Genomic DNA, 18,271 nt, shown 5'->3' with positions numbered 1-18,271 from the left:
ATAATGCAAATATATATTAATAAAATAAATATAAAATATACTATATTATATTATGTTATATATGATATATGTTTTGTATGATATATAATATATTTATTATGTAATAATAGATATTTATAATATTATATAAAACAAAATTATATATTAATAGAATAAATATAAATTACTATAGATAATATAATATATTATGTTATACATATATTACATTTATATTTAAATTATTGATATATTTATATTATGAGTAATGACACTATGAGACCCTCCCACACCCATGTGAGTAAGAACCTAAATGATCACTATTAAATTTTGACACATATCTCTAGAAAAGATATCAATAAACCCATTCACCCAAGTCACACACTTTTAAAGAGATCAATGTCAAAATTTAATGATGATCCTTAGGGACCTACTCACATGAGTGAGGGAGGGTCTCATAGTGTCATTACTCATACATTATATAGTGTATATATTTATGTAATATGATATATTTTATTATATATTTATATAATAAAATAAATATAAATACACTTTGTTATATATTATATTATGTTATATATATTATAATATATATATATATATATATATTTATGTATATGGTATACATTTATGTAATATATTATATATTATATATTATATATTTTATTATATATTATATATAATCGGTATTTAATATAACATATTATATTATAAAATATATATATTTTGTTGTATAATATATTTTATGTATGTAACAAATATTTACAATACAATATGTATTATATAATGTTTTATGTCAAATATAAAAATAGTATTTAACATGTAATATTTAAATAAACACGACGTTATATTTCAACAGGTTGTCAAACATAGCTATTTAGAACTTTTAACACTCCAGCAAGTTATCAAAACATATACACTCAGAACTTCTTTAAATAACATCTTTCTTCCAGCAAAGAAGAACTTTTAATTTTCAAAAAATATTTACCTTCCAGTTATCAAACATCCCTTAAGCTAAGTTTTATTTTTTTCATAATGCCTCAACCTTATTTTAACATTTTCCTTTAGGGGTCTACTTTGAAAACAAACGGTTTTAGCATTTTAACTCTCCCTAGTATTGCTTTTCATACCCATTTTTATTTTAAAAAGTTTACATGTGTATCTCCCAATTTACTATTATTCAATAGTTATGCTAAAGTTTTATGTTATTACCTTCATGTTTTTTTTGTAATTTTTAAAATGACTAGATTACCCATATTTTGGATCTTCAATATCCAAATTTTAGTTAGGTGGAAGTTTATAAAATTTTTGATCAAAATTTCGGATCTTTCTGAAACTTAAAAGTTTGAAATTTCCAAAATTTATTTTACCCAGAAGAAGTTCCAGGTTTTCAAAATCCAAATTTTCCATAGTTATAGAATTTGAGAATCCTAAATTTGATGTTTCAGATTTTTAAAATGTCAAATTTTCACCTGCTAATTTTCAAAATCTAGAATTTCTATAATTGCATATTTTGAAAACATGAAAATTTCAGGTTTTGAAAGTCTGAAATTCCCTTGTTCCCATAGCACACGTGTAATGGGTGCCCTAGGAGCTAGAAGAAATTTTTTATTTTCAAAATCTAAAATTTTTATAAAATTTTTGGATCTTGAAGATCCAGTATAGAGGCATTTTGGGCAAAAACAAAAATATATGAATAAAAAAAAAAGCATGAACACAAATTTAAAAATTCTAAAATTTCTTTTTAATAGGAAATGCATGTATAAATTCATTCTCTATTTTTCATGAAAAACTAAGTATAATAAGGAAGAGGGGTAGATTTTCATTTATGTGGTTAATCAAGCCCATGAGTTCCCCTTAAACTTGAAAAGGAAAAGTAGTTTATGGGTAAGGTTATTCATTTCCACATCTGCGTTCCCCCGAAGCATAAACCATCCATCTAAATATTATAATGTAAATGATGTCCCTTCAAGAAAAAGTCAAAATCGATGGCTCAATATTTCCTTTTAAAACATATTAATTGTAGCGGAAAAGTTTATATGGAGTCCAGGCTGAGCTCACCTCAAAATTTTCACTAGAAAATGTTAGTTCGATGTCTAAATATCTTCAAATTGATCATCTTGACATCAAGATGCATGGACATGAGAAAAAAAATGGGTTTCAAGTTTTGAAAATAGTGCATCTTGTAACACATTTTTTGACCATTAATTTTCAAGAATTTTTAAGTTTTTATAGATCTGCTCAATATATATTATTTTTTTAAGTTTTAAATTTTATAATTAAAAATAAAATTATATTTTAAGGCTATCACAAAGATTTTCAGTATTGAAACCATATTTATCGATACTATTTGGATGTAGGGTCTAATTTAATTGTTTAGAGCCTTGGCTCTATACAAATCGCACTCTTAACTTTAGTTTTAACTTTTTATTACAGCCTCGGAGGCCCTAACAATGAAATTAAAGCGCACATTGAAATAATGTTAAAAGAGATTTCAATAATGTAAATCTTTGCGATGGCTTAAATTTTTTTTATCTGTAATTATAAAATTTAAAGTTTTAAAAAAATATCGATTGAACAAATCTATAAACACTTGATAATCTTGAAAATTGACCGTCCAAAAAAATACATTGCAAGATGCACTATTTTTAATTTCATGTTCATACATGTTGAGATTGATTTGTGGATTTTTTAACATCAACACAACCTCTTCGAGTGTATTTTTGAGATATGCGTTAATTTGATTGTTTAGAGCCCCACGCTTATATAAATTCTTTTCGCATTGATAATCTCCGATTTATTTAGGGCAAAATTTGTTTTAAAAATAGATTACTAAGGGGGGCCTGCATTTGTACTGAGTCCGAAGACTCATAGAAACCATGTCCATTTGAAAATTCGTAGGTATAATTCTGAGAACGCCTCTCTCTCTCTCCCTCTCCCTCTTAACATGTTTCTCTCTCCGCAACATCGTTCCTGGTGTTAGCGTTAAAATACTCTTCTTTCTCTCTCCACTGAGGTGCTGGCGCTCCAGTGAATATACTGTACTGGTTTTGCCTTTTACTGGTGCGGCCTCTCCTCACTCTTTGTCTTGCTTCTATTGACTAGATTCTTCCTTTACTCACCACATGGAGCCATTCTTCAGTACCCACCTCCAAATCTTTGGTTCCTATCACTGCCACCACCCACTCCCTCTCTCTACACACCAAGTTTTTTGTGGTTGCTTTTGAGAGTATAGTAGAAAGATATTAACTATAGAAAGAGAAAGCCTCTCTCTCTCATAGGTGGTTTATCATTTTTGAGAATGCATTGAGGGAGGCAATACTACTAAGTTCTAACAGTAAGACAGAGAAAAATCCTCATTTCAAAGTTTTCATTGAGGCTTGTGTGTGTTGTGGGTTGCATTGTTTTTAAGTATTAACTGTGATGTAATCCAAGGAGCTTTTGATTTGGAAGGAAGGGAGTAAATATCGTTGCTTTTATTTTTGTGGGGCTTTGTAGAGAAGTTGCAGGTTTGTGTTACTGTGTTCCTTGTTTCTTTTGTAGAGTTTTATGAGACTTTATTTGTTAGGGGGACCGCTTTGTTTTGTTCAGTTTATTGTATTTTATTTGGATCGTTTTGAATATAATTCTTATTTTCTGGTGTCTTTCTAATAAATAACTTATAGCCATGAAAACTATGCCAGTGTTTTGTTTTAGGTCTTGTCTTTTCCCTTTCCCCCTTCCTTTTTTTTTTAATATTGGAGAAGCTCATATTGTGATGTTTTTTAGTATTTCCTGTAACTGCAGAGTTTTTTATTGGCTCTTTGCTGTGGAACCTTCACCAAGTCCTACTATTAGATTTCACCGAGTCTTATTTTATATTTCTTTAATTTCAATTGGAGAATATGTAACTAGCTTTATTTATTTATTTCCTTTTTTTTCACTAAAATGTGAGTTTTTCTTATTTGGGAAGATTTTCTGGATTTCAGGTTGGTTGTTTTCGACTTTAGAGAATTGCAATTATGGATCATATATTTTGGGTCTTGCACCAATTCCTTGATGTTGGTTAATCTGTATTTCTTATAAATTGGGCAGTCTTAACATTGCAACCCCATGCTTTCATGGTCTAAATTCTGTTAAAAGACTCACCTCTTTGAGAGTCTGTGTTTGGGTTTTCCCTGCGAAATTATTATATGGTTTTCCCTCTTCTCCAGGCCTATCCCTCTGAATTCCTGATTCATTATTGTCAATTCTATTAAGGAGTCTGCAAATAAACGGAGTTTATAATTATTATTATTTTATTGCAGTGAAGAAAGTATTCATAAATATTGGGGAAGCTCAAAAATATTATTCCCATAAACTAGATGAAAACAAGACAATCTCATGCTTTATCGTTCTAAATTCTATCAAAATGTACCTGTTTCATGCTGAGACTGTGAATTGTTTCGTTGTGAATATCAAAATCATGATATGAAATTTATTTGTTTCTGATGTTGGTTTGTAGATCTTAGATTATTGTTCAGATAATGTCCCAAATTTATAATGTAAGCTTGTTACTTATCTGATTTTGGATTGTAGTTTCTTTTAGATATTCTTCAGATACAATTTTAGATATTATGATGTGAAACTCATCTTTTGTAATAATGTGTTATTGCGTCTTTTCAGATATTGTATCAAGTTCATATTACGAAATTTGCATCTTTTCTGATCTCAAGTTTTTGTAGGCTCTTTTCAAAAAGATTAGGGATCATTTTTTTCTAAGTTTCGGAAAAGATTTGGATACCTATAGGTCAATGGAATTGGGGAGGCACCATTCGGGGTCAATGCAATCTGAAGAATCAGCACTCGATTTAGAACGCAACCTTTGCCATCATAATTCGAGGAGCCCAACACACCTCGAGGCCTTTGCTTCAGGGGGGCCTCACTCTGAGAGCAATGCAGCCTACTTCTTATGGCCTGCATCAACTCGGTTGAATGACTCAGCTGAGGATCGAGCAAATTATTTCATAAACCTTCGAAAGGATGCCTTCCATGAAACTGTTGACCACCTTCCAAGTGGACAACGAGCTACCACATTGCTTGAGTTGATGACAATTAGAGCTTTTCATAGCAAGATTTTGAGGCGTTACAGCCTTGGAACAGCAGTTGGGTTTCGCATCAGGAGGGGGTTATTGACTGATATACCAGCTATCATTGTCTTTGTTGCTCGAAAGGTGCATCACCAGTGGCTAAGCCATGTTCAATGCTTGCCTTTGGCTCTCGAGGTTACAAACAGAAGCGCCTTCCTTTTATTAAATTAGTTTCACTTCTTTTATTTGTTTTCTTTTTGCTCATTAACAAACTCAACCATTATGCAACACATGCAATGCATGTCGCCAATGCTACATACCAAGAGAGGTGCTGCAATATCGGAAAGACATATAGAGAAAGCGATTTGAATTTGTATGTCTTCCATGTTGCATCATTTCTATCTGTTTTCTCTTTTTTTGACTGTCTTTGTTATTGAGTAGAATCTCTAGATGTTCTGTTGATATCTTTTCTTCTTTAGTGTAGAGGCTTCATTGGAGAAGTTGTGATATTTTCTTGGCTTTCCATAAATAGGGACCAGGAGGTGTATGGTGTGATGTGGATGTTGTGGAGTTCTCCTATTACGGTGCACCCGCTGCACTACCCAAAGAGCAAATATACTCTGAGCTTGTGGATGGTTTGAGAGGAAGTGACCCTTGCATTGGTTCTGGTTCCCAGGTACAACCTATTTCCACTTCGCAACTCTCTTTCATGAAGTGGAAGTCCCTAGCTGGTAACTGATGAATTTCAAATGGTGAAATCCCAAGTTATGTCAAGGCTTGATCTAAAAAGCATAAATATAGCCTTAATATGATATGCAACTAGTTGACCTTTCTAATTAAAAGCCAAATGAACTCAGTTCAGTTTAGTCGCAAGGGAAACTGAGTTGACTTGTCCTTCTCTCTTTTTTTTTGCTTCAAAAGAATCTAAAAATGTCAAAAATATGGGGAAAAAGAGCTATATACATGTGTTTGCATGTGTTCATGTAAAATGTTGGTATCACATGTAATGCATGTGACATAGATAACTATATTACACACATGAATGGTGCACGGAGGATAATATAGAAAATTCATGGCTGTAGCCCGTGTTTGGCTGCTGGGAAGAATTCTGACAACCAAGCCAAGTTGTTGTTGTGAAAAGTGTAAGTGTTCGATCTGATGTGGCTGGTGATGGATTAAAAGGATGGCAGCTCTTAATATAGAAAGATTGTTTACTGTATGATTCTTTAAGACAGTCATTGTCCAAGGGATAACAGACACATTTGGCTGGCCACTGTCATAAAGTTAAAGGAAAAATAGCCAGATTTTTCTGACAAAGCTCATAAAGTCTGAGTGCAAGCTATATATATGTCATTTAGTCTGAAACATGTACCAAGTGTGTGGCTAGGGTTGTTCTTGGACGATAGACAAGGGGAATTGCTAGAGTTGTTCTTGGACACTAGACAAGGAGGAATGGCTGGAGTTGTTCTTGGACATTAGACAAGGGAGAATTGCTATAGTTGTTCTTGGACACTAGACAAGGGGGAAATGAAGGGATCCTCAGCTGATGATTTGTTTTTTGGAAAGAAGAAAACCAGCTATTATTGTCTCTTGCATGTAATTGATATTGCTCAGTTGAATGACATGTAAGACCGTGTGCTAGAATTTCTGGTTCACTGGCCTCTACTCAAAATTTTCATTTTGTTCATGCATTAATGATGGTAAATTCTATTTCAGTTAATGTTTAACACTGGCATTCATTGATTGTGGCCTCTAGAAGGTACTCTCTTTGCATGGGAACTTATAAATCAACCTTGAGGACTATAATATTGGAGAGATATAGAAATGCGCTTGTTGAGTTCAACAGTTCAAATAACAAATGGAAATCGAACAATTCAAATATTAATCAGTAGAATAATGTTGAAGTCCACAACTCCATATTGTATTTACTGGTGACTTCCATCTAGTTTGGCTTTCTGATATTTTGGTTTCTTATGATGTTGAAGCTCATAACAACTAATTTTGAAACTTGTTAAAAAAAAAATTATTTTGGAAACATCCTTTTTCATAGACTGACTTTTGGCTGCTTTCTCGAATGGTTCCCACTGATCCAGAGGTTTAGCAGGTCCTTGTCTGACCAGAATAACAAGAAAGAAAACGGTTTGAACACTAAAAAGACTAACCATTGACAAAGACATTCCAAACGAGGGGCACTGGTTATACATTTCTGTTTGCTTGTCAAATTCTCTTGCCCAATGTCATTCTTCTTCTGAAATGTTAATTATGACCATACTGATGTTGTCAGTTTCTCATGTAAAGACCATATACCCTTAACTTTGTAGGTCGCAAGTCAAGAGACATATGGTACTTTGGGTGCCATCGTCAAAAGCCGAACAGGAAGTCAACAAGTTGGTTTCCTCACAAATCGACACGTCGCAGTGGACTTAGACTATCCTAACCAGAAGATGTTTCACCCTTTACCACCCAACCTTGGGCCAGGGATTTATTTAGGTGCAGTGGAGAGGGCAACTTCATTCATCACAGATGATGTTTGGTATGATATCTTTGCAGGAACCAACCCAGGTAACCCAATTTCAACACCTTTTGAGATAAGCCTATACTTAAAATGGGGAAAGTATACTCTAATCCAATTGGTCTTGAATAAACCATATTCTGTTGGGTCATCACCATCCATTGAATCTATTGAGTGTGATGGAGAGTGGGATCCAACGGGGTTATCTACCCATATTTCCTCTGAATTTTAAGATTAATTTCTATTTCTACCCTTATTTCCTAAGAATTTAAAATTTAAATCTTTTGTTCTGGATGATCCTGGCCTCTTTGCATTACCACCCATTAATACAGTAGACAGTAATGACCAAATTGACTAGTATCTCGTCATTGTCCATTGGGTTATGCTATATTTTCCCTCGAAAAGTTCAGAGTACAAGAAGTTCAGTCAGGCGATACAATACTTGAAAATAGAGGCCTGATTCTTTTGTGGAATTTCACTAGTTTCTGCTCTCTCTTTTGTATCTCAATTATGTCTAAAACCATATCGACAATGCAGAATCCATTGAAATAGATTGTATGATTTTATTATTGTTTCCTATCTTGGATTCCCTTTTTCTTTTTATTACAAAAATGCTGACTTGATTTGCCAACTGCCTTCATATTTTTCACAAAGTCAGACCTCTGACTACAGTTTGATTTTTTAACATTTTTACTCTAAATGAACACACTACTTATTGCTCAATGCACTTGCAGAGACATTCGTTAGGGCCGACGGGGCATTCATTCCTTTTGCTGATAGTTTTGATATAACCAACGTGACCACTTCAGTGAAAGGCGTAGGAACCATTGGGGATGTAATGGTGGTGGACTTACAGGCTCATGTTGACACCCTTGTGGGGAAGCATGTGGTGAAGGTGGGGAGGAGCTCTGGTTTGACAACTGGTACAATAATGGCCTATGCCCTTGAATACAATGATGAGAGAGGAATTTGCTTCTTTACTGATTTTCTTGTTGTTGGAGAGAATAAACAAGCTTTTGATTTGGAAGGGGATAGTGGAAGTCTAATTCTCATGACCATGGATAACGACGAGAAGCCAAGACCCATAGGAATCATATGGGGTGGGACTGCTAATCGAGGGAGGTTAAAGCTGAAACATGGCTCGGATCCCGAGAATTGGACAAGTGGGGTTGACCTTGGGCGCCTTCTTGATCAACTAGAACTCGATCTAATAACAACCAGTGAAGGACTCCAAGGTTAGTTCTTTAAACTCCTTAGGCACATGTAGTCAGTAACATAATGGGTATTAAATGGAGTTCATTATTTTGAGACTTTGATCCCCGGATCCCTGGCCGGTGCATATCGAAATGGGTCTAATAAAAAACGTGTTGAGAGTTTCTTCATTTTATGGAGGGAGGCTTGGATTATATTCTCAAAGTTAAAGCCAAAGATTGAGTCCTTGCAGTCCATGTACCTCGCAAGATTATATACCAGCTCTGTTGCCTGGACATTCCTAAAAGGCAAAAACAGTACTTTAGCCCAATATTGAGGCTTACTAAATGACCTAACATATTTTCACGATCAGACTACCTTGGGTATTTGAGGAACCACCAAAATCTTAGCCCCTGCGCTCCCCCTCCAACATCCCACCCCCCTCCAACATCCCACCCCCCTTCTTTTTTCCTCTCTCTCTCTCTCTCTCTCTCTTCGACCATCATCATTCCTCATCATATTCTACTTCTAATTGGTTATGCACTTATATAACTCAATTAGTTAAAGCGCAATACCCTACCCTACAGAAACATCCTCATTATATGTTGACACTTAAGTTTCCTTTGTGTCTAAGCAGTTTCCATCTAAACATCCTCATGATACATGTGTACTTCAGTTTTCTTGTCTCTGCTATTTTCTTCATAGTTTAACAGTTATATTCTTGTATTTCTAAAGCTTTCCAATATCTCCATGTTTTTCTATGAAGTCATTGATCCTTTTAAGGTCCTTAGCATCCACTATTGGTTCTGAAGTCTTACCATGTTGTGAATAACAGAAGCCATCCATGAGCATCGACGAAGTGCATCAGCTGTGGCCGGTGGCTCCACTGTAGGGGAGTCCTCACCACGAGCACACACCACAGAAGGCATATTGCCAAAGGAAAAAACAGAAGGCCAATATGAACCCTTGGGCATAACTATTCAAAATTTCCCTTATGGAGGTGGGTCAACACCTGAACCAGACTCCTTGTTCAAGAATCCAGACCATGTAGGGCCACATAACCCTGTGACCAGTGTGGAGCATCAGTTCATCCCAAGCTTCCAGAGCCTGTCACCAAAGCTTCTAAATGATGAGAGAAACAAGGAAATAGAGAATCTTTCTGCATTGAAGGATTTGTCGAGTGAAGACATAAGCATTGGGCTACACTTGGGAGAGAGAGGGCTCAAGAGTAAAGACAAAAGAATAGGGTTGCACACGGGAGAGAGAGAACTCCAGTGTGAAGACATGGGCATTGGGTTACAGCTAGGAGAGAGAGAAACAAAGAGAGTGCGTTCTGATTTAGCTGTTCATTCTGAAGAATCCAAGTGAGCTGCACAGTTGGATGAAAAGCATACAAAGTAACTGATTCTCTGGGTTTTCAACAGATCTAAGGTAGAGGGAATCATTGGAGTGGAAGTCCATGTGTGCGTGTGTGTGTGAGAGAGAGCGAGAGAGAGAGAAGGCAGCAGGCCATTGTGAACCCCACTCCTATTTGAAGTTTTGAGCTATGCCGAGAGTTTGAAAAGTGAAATTCACTGTGCATTGAGGCTATGTCTTGAAACCTTCAATCAGTTCAGAATTGCATATCAGGTTTAGATGATTTTAGGCGCATATATTGCGTCATTTGATAATGTCTGTTGGCCGTTGTATGAAAGGGAAGGTACGTTTGTGGGAGGGCCTTTTTGGGAGGGCACAAAGGCCTTTGTGGAGGGCCCTTTATGTACTCTCCAGTGCAGAAGAATGTGTTCATTTGTTTTAAATTCTATGAAGGATACAGCCTTCTTAAAAGTTGAAAGGTTCTATTATATATGAGCAAGTGCCAATAAATACCACAGGTCGTCCAGTGTCTTTTCTAACCTTCACTTCTTTTCTTTTATTTATTTATTTATTTTTTAATTTATTTATTTTTTTAATATTTTTTTTTTAATTTTTTTTTTTTTTTTTAATTGTGGGATGTCCAGCATCTTCATTGTGTGAAATTTTCAGAAACCATGAAGAAGCATGTAATGAAATGCTTATTCGTCTGGCCCCTTTGGTTATTCCAAACATCATAGCATTCTAACCCTAACCCTAGAAGAAGCACACACATGCATGCTCTGTGTGTGTGTGTGAAAAGTCACATGGTAATCCAGAGACAAAATTGCAAGAATAAAACTCACCTACTGTGTCTGTATTCATCATGATGACTCCCCCACATGTTATTCAAAACAATATCATTCCATGGTTTCTGGTAAGTACAAGCCCGCAAGAAGTTCATGAAGCAAATCTTCAATCAGGTGAGATGGCTCATGACAATACAACTTTCTTGGAATCCATGGATAAAATGAAGAAGATGAATTAGAGAATCAGATGATTCAGATGAATGAGATCAAAGTTGTAAAGAATAAAAGAAGGTAAAAGAAAAAACGGGGAAAAAGAATGCCTCTTTACAATGAATTCGCACTCCAAAAAGCAGACCTGAGCTAATTACGCCTCCTTAGCATTGCCATTAGTAGAACTGTTTCCTGCCAAAAGCCTCTCTTTTACCAGCTAAGGTCTCTCTGCAAAAAATCAAGTCTGAACCTTGATAAGAATTGCAACATGTGTGCAGCCAATGCCATCCAATTTGGACGATACTGAAGTGAAGGGGGAGAAAACAGAGAGAAAAAATTCTCGAATGATTCTTCTCAAGTGCTGCAACTGCCACATTGATGTTCAGGAGCTGCTTCCTGCACCCTCAATCGAGATGCCTGTGCGCACGTCCTCTGTTTCATTTTCCAAGAGAGAGAAGAGTGAAGGCCATTCATTATTGACAAAACCCCTTATTGAGACTGCCCTGGTTGACTGGTTGGGAAGCCTATCAACCAGTTCATGATCCACAAATACAACTACAACACTGATGTCATCGTGGAAATGACGCCTGGAGCCAGGTTGAATTGTTTTCAGGTTGGAGTAGTCTGTCGCCCTCTTCCTAGCTGCCACCTCGATAGCTTGCATGACAAGCCTCTTTGCTATTCCCTGCACAAATAGGAAAATTAGAAGTTAATTCTGCACAAAAATCAGAGTTGGGTCTTCTTTTTTTGAAGTTCAGATTTGGGATGGTTTAGATTGAACCAAAGTCCATTGCTCACAGATGGGTCAAAATGATAGGCCAATTTCAAGATTTTTTTTTCTTCAAATTTTTTATTATTAATGGACCTGGTTATTATTTCTCAAGAATGTAAATAACACAATTCCAAATAATTGTGCATGTCAGTTGTGAAAAAATAGTTGGGAAATACACACCTGCCTTGGATTGTTGAACACAAGTTCAGCAGCTTCTTCATTGGAGAGTTGCTCCCATAGACCATCAGATGCAAAAATAAAGAACCTGTCTTCAGGCTTTAAGGGCCTTGTTAGAATTGTAGGCTCAGCTGATAATGCAGCCTTGCTGAGGGGTTCAGCAAGGTGGAATCGTGGGTAAGAAGGGCCCATGGCAAATTCGTGACTCTTCAGATATAGATCACCAATGGATCTTGTGACCTACCAAAAATCAGCAAATCCTATCAGTACTAGATCCAACCAATATGCTTGTATTGCGCTAACTTAAAGACTGTGAAACCAAGAGAGGAACTTGATCGCATATTAATATATGAGATTATATGAGGATAAAAACACTGATATCACTATTCTAAAAACACATTTTGTATTTTGCTCTCACAGGTCCAAACAAGAGGATGGCTTAGGCACATTTACCATGTTAAGAAGAAACATAGCTTACTTAACCAAAAAAAAAAGAAGAAACACAGCTTCAGTATGCGGGGAGAGAGAGAGAGAAAGAGAGAGAGAGAGAGAGAGAGAGAGAGAGAGAGAGAGAGAGAGAGAGAGTTGTTCTTAAAACTGCTCATATCCATAACAAGAACAGAAAAAACAAAATTTCAGAAATTAAGCACTTGTATCCAATCATCCTGGAGTCAACTGTGAGAAGACAATCTAGTTATATTTCCATGGTAGACAAGTATATTAACTACCTTGTTGTCAAGGCCTGGTTCTAGAGGTTGAAGGATGGGGCAAGTTATAATGCCAATGGTGTGTTTATGGAACTCCATCAAGATGAGAACCCCAAGAAGGAAAAACTGGAATTATCAGCCCCTGGAAAGTAGTACATTGCCTCATAACCTTCTAGGATTGGGCAGTTTCTAATACTACAAAAGTACAAGAGATGAATAAATTTGATACCATAAAAATCAGTAAACTACCACAAGGAGTGCAAAAATGGCCCCTATCAATTAGCCCAAAGAATCAAAGTGATAAGCCATAGCAAGAATTGAGCACCACTGTTTAACATTAAGTCAGATCATCCCAAGATTGTCACCAACCAATGCAATGCAGGGCCTGCAATGGGTTTTGTATCAAACTTTAAAAAATTATTGAGTTTCTCATCGCTAATAAGTATAACTCAAGAGGAACTGATAACAGCTCCAATACTTTCTTAACATAAAGCTCTTTCTATTAAGTAATAGTCTACATGAAGTTACTTGGATGCTGTTATAGGCTATTAACAACATAGTACAAGCACTCTGAAGGTAACTTTGATTTCACACATAATGAAGGATCATTAGTTCGGTACTGGAAAAATAAACAAAAGCAATTACATTGGATTTATATAAAACAAAGTAAGAACGATGTAACTATATGAATGAGTAAACTATTACCATAAGCATAACGTTAAAACTTACCTGAGCAATTCCTTTGACTCGCCATGCCCCATTCTTATAAATAACAATTTGGCTATCATCAGGATGGAGTTGGAACATCTCTCTCCTTATGTCCTCATATTTTGCATTATGCTCCTGAGTCAATTGCTCCGTGATGAATTTGTTTGGTCCGCTTGAAAACGCAACAATTGCTCTTGAATCCCCGGCATTAGCAACATATAACATCCCATCCCAGAATATTCCAACCAGACAACATGATCCATTTGCTGAAATCGTTGGATTTGCATCCCGTGTATTTCGCGCATGTGTAAAATAACCGTCATCAGTGGCCATAAAGGCTCTCGTTATTATATCTTCGCATATTGTTCCTCCTCTTTCCTTTACAAACCCTGAGAATAAGAATATTCTCACCTATTAAATCCTCTGATACAAATAAACCTTAACATTCCTTATGTAATAGGCATGAATGCAAGAAACAGGGAAAACAGAACCCAATTGTTGAAACATGCAGATAAATGAATGCAAGAAACAGCGACTGCTAAGTAGCAATAGAAATCTAGCTCGATAGCATCTAGAAAAATCATTTAGTACAACCTTACAAAATGGTAATATGGATCACACAAGTGACTGACGACTGTGCATGACTCAGAGAATGTGTTGCAGGTGTTTTTATGCTAGTTAGCCAAGCCATTACAGATGCTGACCTAACTCTCTATCAAGTTAAAGGATTATCCAATAAGGATCATATCCAGTTATGACTACAGAAAAAATCACATTTCTAAATTAAAAAATAGACTAACCGTGCAATCGAATATAATGAAAAGTTTCCTTTTAAACTAGCAAAAGCGTAAAATGGAAACCAAAACAAAAAAGACTAGCAACAAAGTGGTCCAGAAAATTGCTTGGCATGCCTTGCATTTTGAAAACTAGTAAAAAAATCAAATATTTCAAACTGTAAATCTAAACATTTCAGAGACTTATAAGACTCCATTCATGAGAAATGTCTTTTAAAATACATCTTGTCTTCTTTTAGAGAAGGTGCACCCACCTTTTTCTAATATAAATTTCCTCCTGTAAAGGAACGCCCTACTATAAAAGCCATCTTAAGAAAAAGAAAATATTCAAACAGAAACCACCAAAAGACAGACTGTATAAAGATAATAATCACTTGGTATAATCTCTCACTGCAAGTACTGAAGAAAAAGAAATAACAGTACAAATAAATATAAAAATGACAAATACAAAAAGTATCAAAAGACAGCTAGAACAATAATCACCACCCACAAGTTCTAAAAAAGGCCACCATAACTGCGAGGGAAATATGCGATAGTTAATAGCCAACATCAGGATCCTAATCTAGATTTTGACCATTCAAAAGATATTATTAGAAACTGATAAGAAGATAAAGAACAGGAAGTTGTAAAGACCAATAGTTATCGTGATTATGCAACCGGTCATCAACATCAAGAAACTAATGAGCTTCAAGAAACAAGTGAAACGATAAATACATATTAATAGTAACCAAATTCATAAAAGAGCTGTAAAAGAATGAGCTCGTTTAAAAAAATGGAACAGAAAAACCAGACAAGTGAGTAACGCATGCCCCATAATCTCACAGCGTCATCACCAGAAAGGCAATGCCACCATCAAAGAATGACTGGACAAAAAGGAACATATGCACCATCATCACCAAGAGAGAGAGTATTAAAAACTGCCACAAAGTGAAGAAAAGATAATGCAGAGAACTAAATAAAGCACTGTGAGTCCAAAGGACCACAAGAACCATCACTAAGAGATGGAAAGCAGAGCCATCACAAAATCAATCAATAAAATATGGAAATAAAAAGCATAAAATCATATAATTAAAAGATGGGTAACAATTATCAAAATGAAAACAAAAGCACTAAAAATTAAATGACATGCAAGTAGTCCAAAATATAAGACACTAATTTCAACAAATAAGGAAAATTCCAAAAGAAAATGATCAGGTACAGAAGTGAAGATGCCTACAACAACCGCAGTTGCAAATGATGATTTTCCATGATTCGCTATACCTCTCAAAATCCAGGAAAAAAAAATGATCCATATCAAGGTAAGCAATGATGCCAAAAGTCAAGAACATAAAAAATACACACACGAGAGAGAGAGAGAGAGAGAGAGAGAGAGAGAGAGAGAGAGAGAGAGAGAGAGAGAGAGAGAGAGAGAGAGAGAGAGAGAGAGAGAGAGAGAGAGTTTTCATAATTCAAAGAGTCACAAAGGAGACAAAATAATCAAAGAATTACAAGTTCCCCCCATTAAAGCAAGATAATTCCCAGCAACAAGGCCATTTCATAAAGAGATTATCAGAAAAGAACTGCAGTGGGTGCATTAGCAGTATCATAACAGAAGAGCATACAAAATGACTAAACACATAGATTAGCTATCAATCTAGAACAAAGTTACCAATACTGTATCAGCCGAGAAGCGAAATTGAGAAAACTCAGAGAACGAGAGAGAGAGAGAGAGAGAGAGAGAGAGAGAGAATAAAGACTTCCCTCCAATCAAGCAAAGCCACTTTCAACAGCAAGAAAACATGTCAAAGTCCACAGAAGTCAAAGTCCAAAGAAAAGATCAGAATTACTGCATTCACAATGTCACATTACATGACAGTGATTGTAAATAAAAATTCACAAAGTCCAAGATAATTAATTAAACAAGAGAGAGGAAGACACGCAATCTCACAAACAGAAACACAAACAACTGTGAAAAAAAGAGAAAAAAAGAAAAAAAGCAATATACCAAAAATCAAGAACATACAATTCTCCACCAATTAAGAAAAAACATATTAAACTATAAAACCCAATTGGAATTCCATCAAGAAACACCAGCAACAAATGTTAGAAAGAAAAACAGAGATAGAAAGAGAAAGAGAGAGAGAAATGTCATACTAATGAGGTGGAGCAAAAGATTATCAGCAACGAAATGAGCCGCTACATCACCACCGTGACCATCGAAAACACCGACAAAGAGAGCATTCTTCCAGGTATCAACCAGTACCTGGTCTTCTAAGTACTGGTTCGCTTGAACAATACCAATGGAGAACTCCCCAATTGAATGGGAACAGAGCTCTTTCTGCCATAGAAGAGGGTCTGGAATCTCTGGTTGGCTACTCTCCCCTCTATTGGAGGTGCCCTGTTTCCTGAACTTGAAGCAGGAAAACATCTCTCAGCCCCTCAATTGACAGTTTTACAGAGAGAGAAACCACTTCACAAGAGAGAAGCGGTTTTGTGGGGGCGAACCAGGACTACCCAAATGCAGAAAAGCGGTTTCTAGAGAGAGAAGGGGTGCTCTGATGAGAGAGAAAGCGGGGAAAATGGAAGGTGGGTTTGAGAGAGAGACAGAGAAGAGGGTTATATAGAGAGAGAAAGAGAGGGGAGGGGGAGAGGAGTGACAGTTTTTTGAACTTGGAGTTTGACAAAAGCCGTCCTGACATTTTGTTGTTATGACGAATATGGCCTGTGTCTTGAAAATGCGAACCATAAGGAGCGGGTGGGGGAGGGCAATATCGTCAAATGTGGGATTTTGGAGAGGGAAGGGAAGGGAAGGGTGGTTTAGGCATCTAATCGAAGTGATTAGGGTCACAGTCCCTTGTTCGAATACTGCACTGCACTGCACTGCACTGCACTGCACTGTTTAACGATCTGTGTCTTTGCTTAGGTTACGAATTTATTACTTAATTAATTGAAGGAATTAAGGTCGCTTAACAAATTGTTTAGAATCACGTACGCTCATTCTCTCTCTACAATCTTGGTTGTGGGGCCACCTCTCTCTCTCTCTTGATCAATCGTGACTTCGAGTTATGCTCTCTCTCTCTAGAGTTAACAACCCCTCTTTCTCTCTCTCTTAATCCATTTTAAGTTGTCTTTCTCTCTCTCTTAATCCATTTTAAGTTCTCTCGCTCTCTCTTAATCCATTTTAAGTTGTATTTCTCTATCTTAATCCATTTTAAGTTGCTTTCTCTCTCTCTCTCCTTAAGCTCTCTAAAGTCAACAACCTGGCTCTCTCTTTTGGCTTCTCGTAATCAATAATCTTCAATGACTCTCTCTCTCTTTTTGATTCATTTTAAGTTATTCTCTCTCCTCTTAATCAATCTTTAGTTTTATACTCTCTCTCTCTCTCTGAAAAACTAACACCTGTTGCGTCTTGTGAGAGAAGAAAAACAATCGTAACCTTATGCACTCAAGCCTACTTAGAGAGAGAGAGAGAGAGAGAAGCATTTGGCAACCGCTTGAATGGTGAATAGTGATGGACTCCAACTTGCTTTACCAAACATTTATTAAGGTAGTGTTTGGCTTGAAACTTAATCACGAGTTTGGACTCTTATATGAGCTCTATCGTGATTGGTGTTACTACTGTTAAATTAATCTCAAGCCAAGCCAAGCCAAGCCACTGCAAGTTTTTCTCGAGGTTAAATAGATTTAGCCCCGCGAGGTAAAAAAAACAGGGATTGGGCGCACATTTTTCAAATGTTATAGAATGAATGGACAAAGGGTTGTGTTCGTTCTAAACACAAATCAAGGTTAATTAGAGACTTGTCCTTCCTTGATGGGACCTAGCATGATCAATGCCAACTTAATATAATCGACTTAACCCTTTTTCCAAGTTGAAATGTCAGGTACGGGCCGAACGCCCCACTCAGCCTCGCCCTCAAAAACTAGGCTCTGCGCCACAAAATGTGGCCATGGGACCGAGCCCAAGCTGAGGTGGGTTGGTCACGGGCTTCGGGCATGAGACGGCCGGCTCAAACGGGCCGGCTAGGCCCTTTTTTTTTAGGACCCAAAAAATTGTAC

The 18,271-nt window shown here is 36.3% G+C and overlaps 2 protein-coding genes across 13 annotated transcripts; one reads left to right on the top strand and one right to left on the bottom strand.

Moving 5' to 3' along the window:
* Positions 1 to 2,778: 2,778 nt before the first annotated feature.
* On the top strand, positions 2,779 to 10,554 carry LOC18443176 (protein NARROW LEAF 1). 10 transcript variants are annotated; one of them, XM_088857670.1, is made up of 6 exons: positions 2,779 to 2,877; positions 4,680 to 5,219; positions 5,557 to 5,700; positions 7,346 to 7,586; positions 8,271 to 8,771; positions 9,563 to 10,554. In XM_088857670.1, the coding sequence occupies exons 2-6, from the start codon at positions 4,749 to 4,751 to the stop codon at positions 10,093 to 10,095; spliced, it is 1,890 nt and encodes a 629-aa protein (XP_088713796.1). In that variant the 5' UTR covers positions 2,779 to 2,877; positions 4,680 to 4,748; the 3' UTR covers positions 10,096 to 10,554. The 10 variants fall into 10 exon arrangements, with proteins under 10 accessions (XP_088713796.1, XP_088713803.1, XP_020528456.1 ...); XM_088857677.1 differs by having other exon boundaries at positions 2,827 to 3,039; positions 4,745 to 5,219; XM_020672797.2 differs by having other exon boundaries at positions 2,828 to 3,039.
* A 408-nt stretch (positions 10,555 to 10,962) lies between these two features.
* Positions 10,963 to 16,908, bottom strand: LOC18443175 (putative protein phosphatase 2C 43). 3 transcript variants are annotated; one of them, XM_020672730.2, is made up of 4 exons: positions 16,370 to 16,908; positions 13,464 to 13,831; positions 12,031 to 12,267; positions 10,963 to 11,763 (listed from the first exon to the last, which is right to left on the bottom strand). In XM_020672730.2, exons 1-4 carry the CDS (start codon positions 16,641 to 16,643, stop codon positions 11,461 to 11,463), a joined length of 1,182 nt encoding a protein of 393 aa, XP_020528389.1. In that variant the 5' UTR covers positions 16,644 to 16,908; the 3' UTR covers positions 10,963 to 11,460. The 3 variants fall into 3 exon arrangements, with proteins under 3 accessions (XP_020528389.1, XP_088713805.1, XP_088713804.1); XM_088857679.1 differs by lacking the exon at positions 16,370 to 16,908 and adding an exon at positions 12,756 to 12,929 and having other exon boundaries at positions 13,464 to 13,563; XM_088857678.1 differs by lacking the exons at positions 10,963 to 11,763; positions 12,031 to 12,267 and adding an exon at positions 12,809 to 12,929 and having other exon boundaries at positions 16,370 to 16,809.
* Between the last annotated feature and the right edge of the window lie 1,363 nt (positions 16,909 to 18,271).

The sequence above is a fragment of the Amborella trichopoda genome, chromosome 2 (genome assembly GCF_054954075.1).
Source record: "Amborella trichopoda isolate Santa Cruz 75 chromosome 2, AtrichopodaSantaCruz75HAP2 v2.0, whole genome shotgun sequence".
Taxonomy (NCBI): Eukaryota; Viridiplantae; Streptophyta; class Magnoliopsida; order Amborellales; family Amborellaceae; genus Amborella; species Amborella trichopoda.
This window is presented reverse-complemented; position numbering and strand designations above follow the sequence as displayed.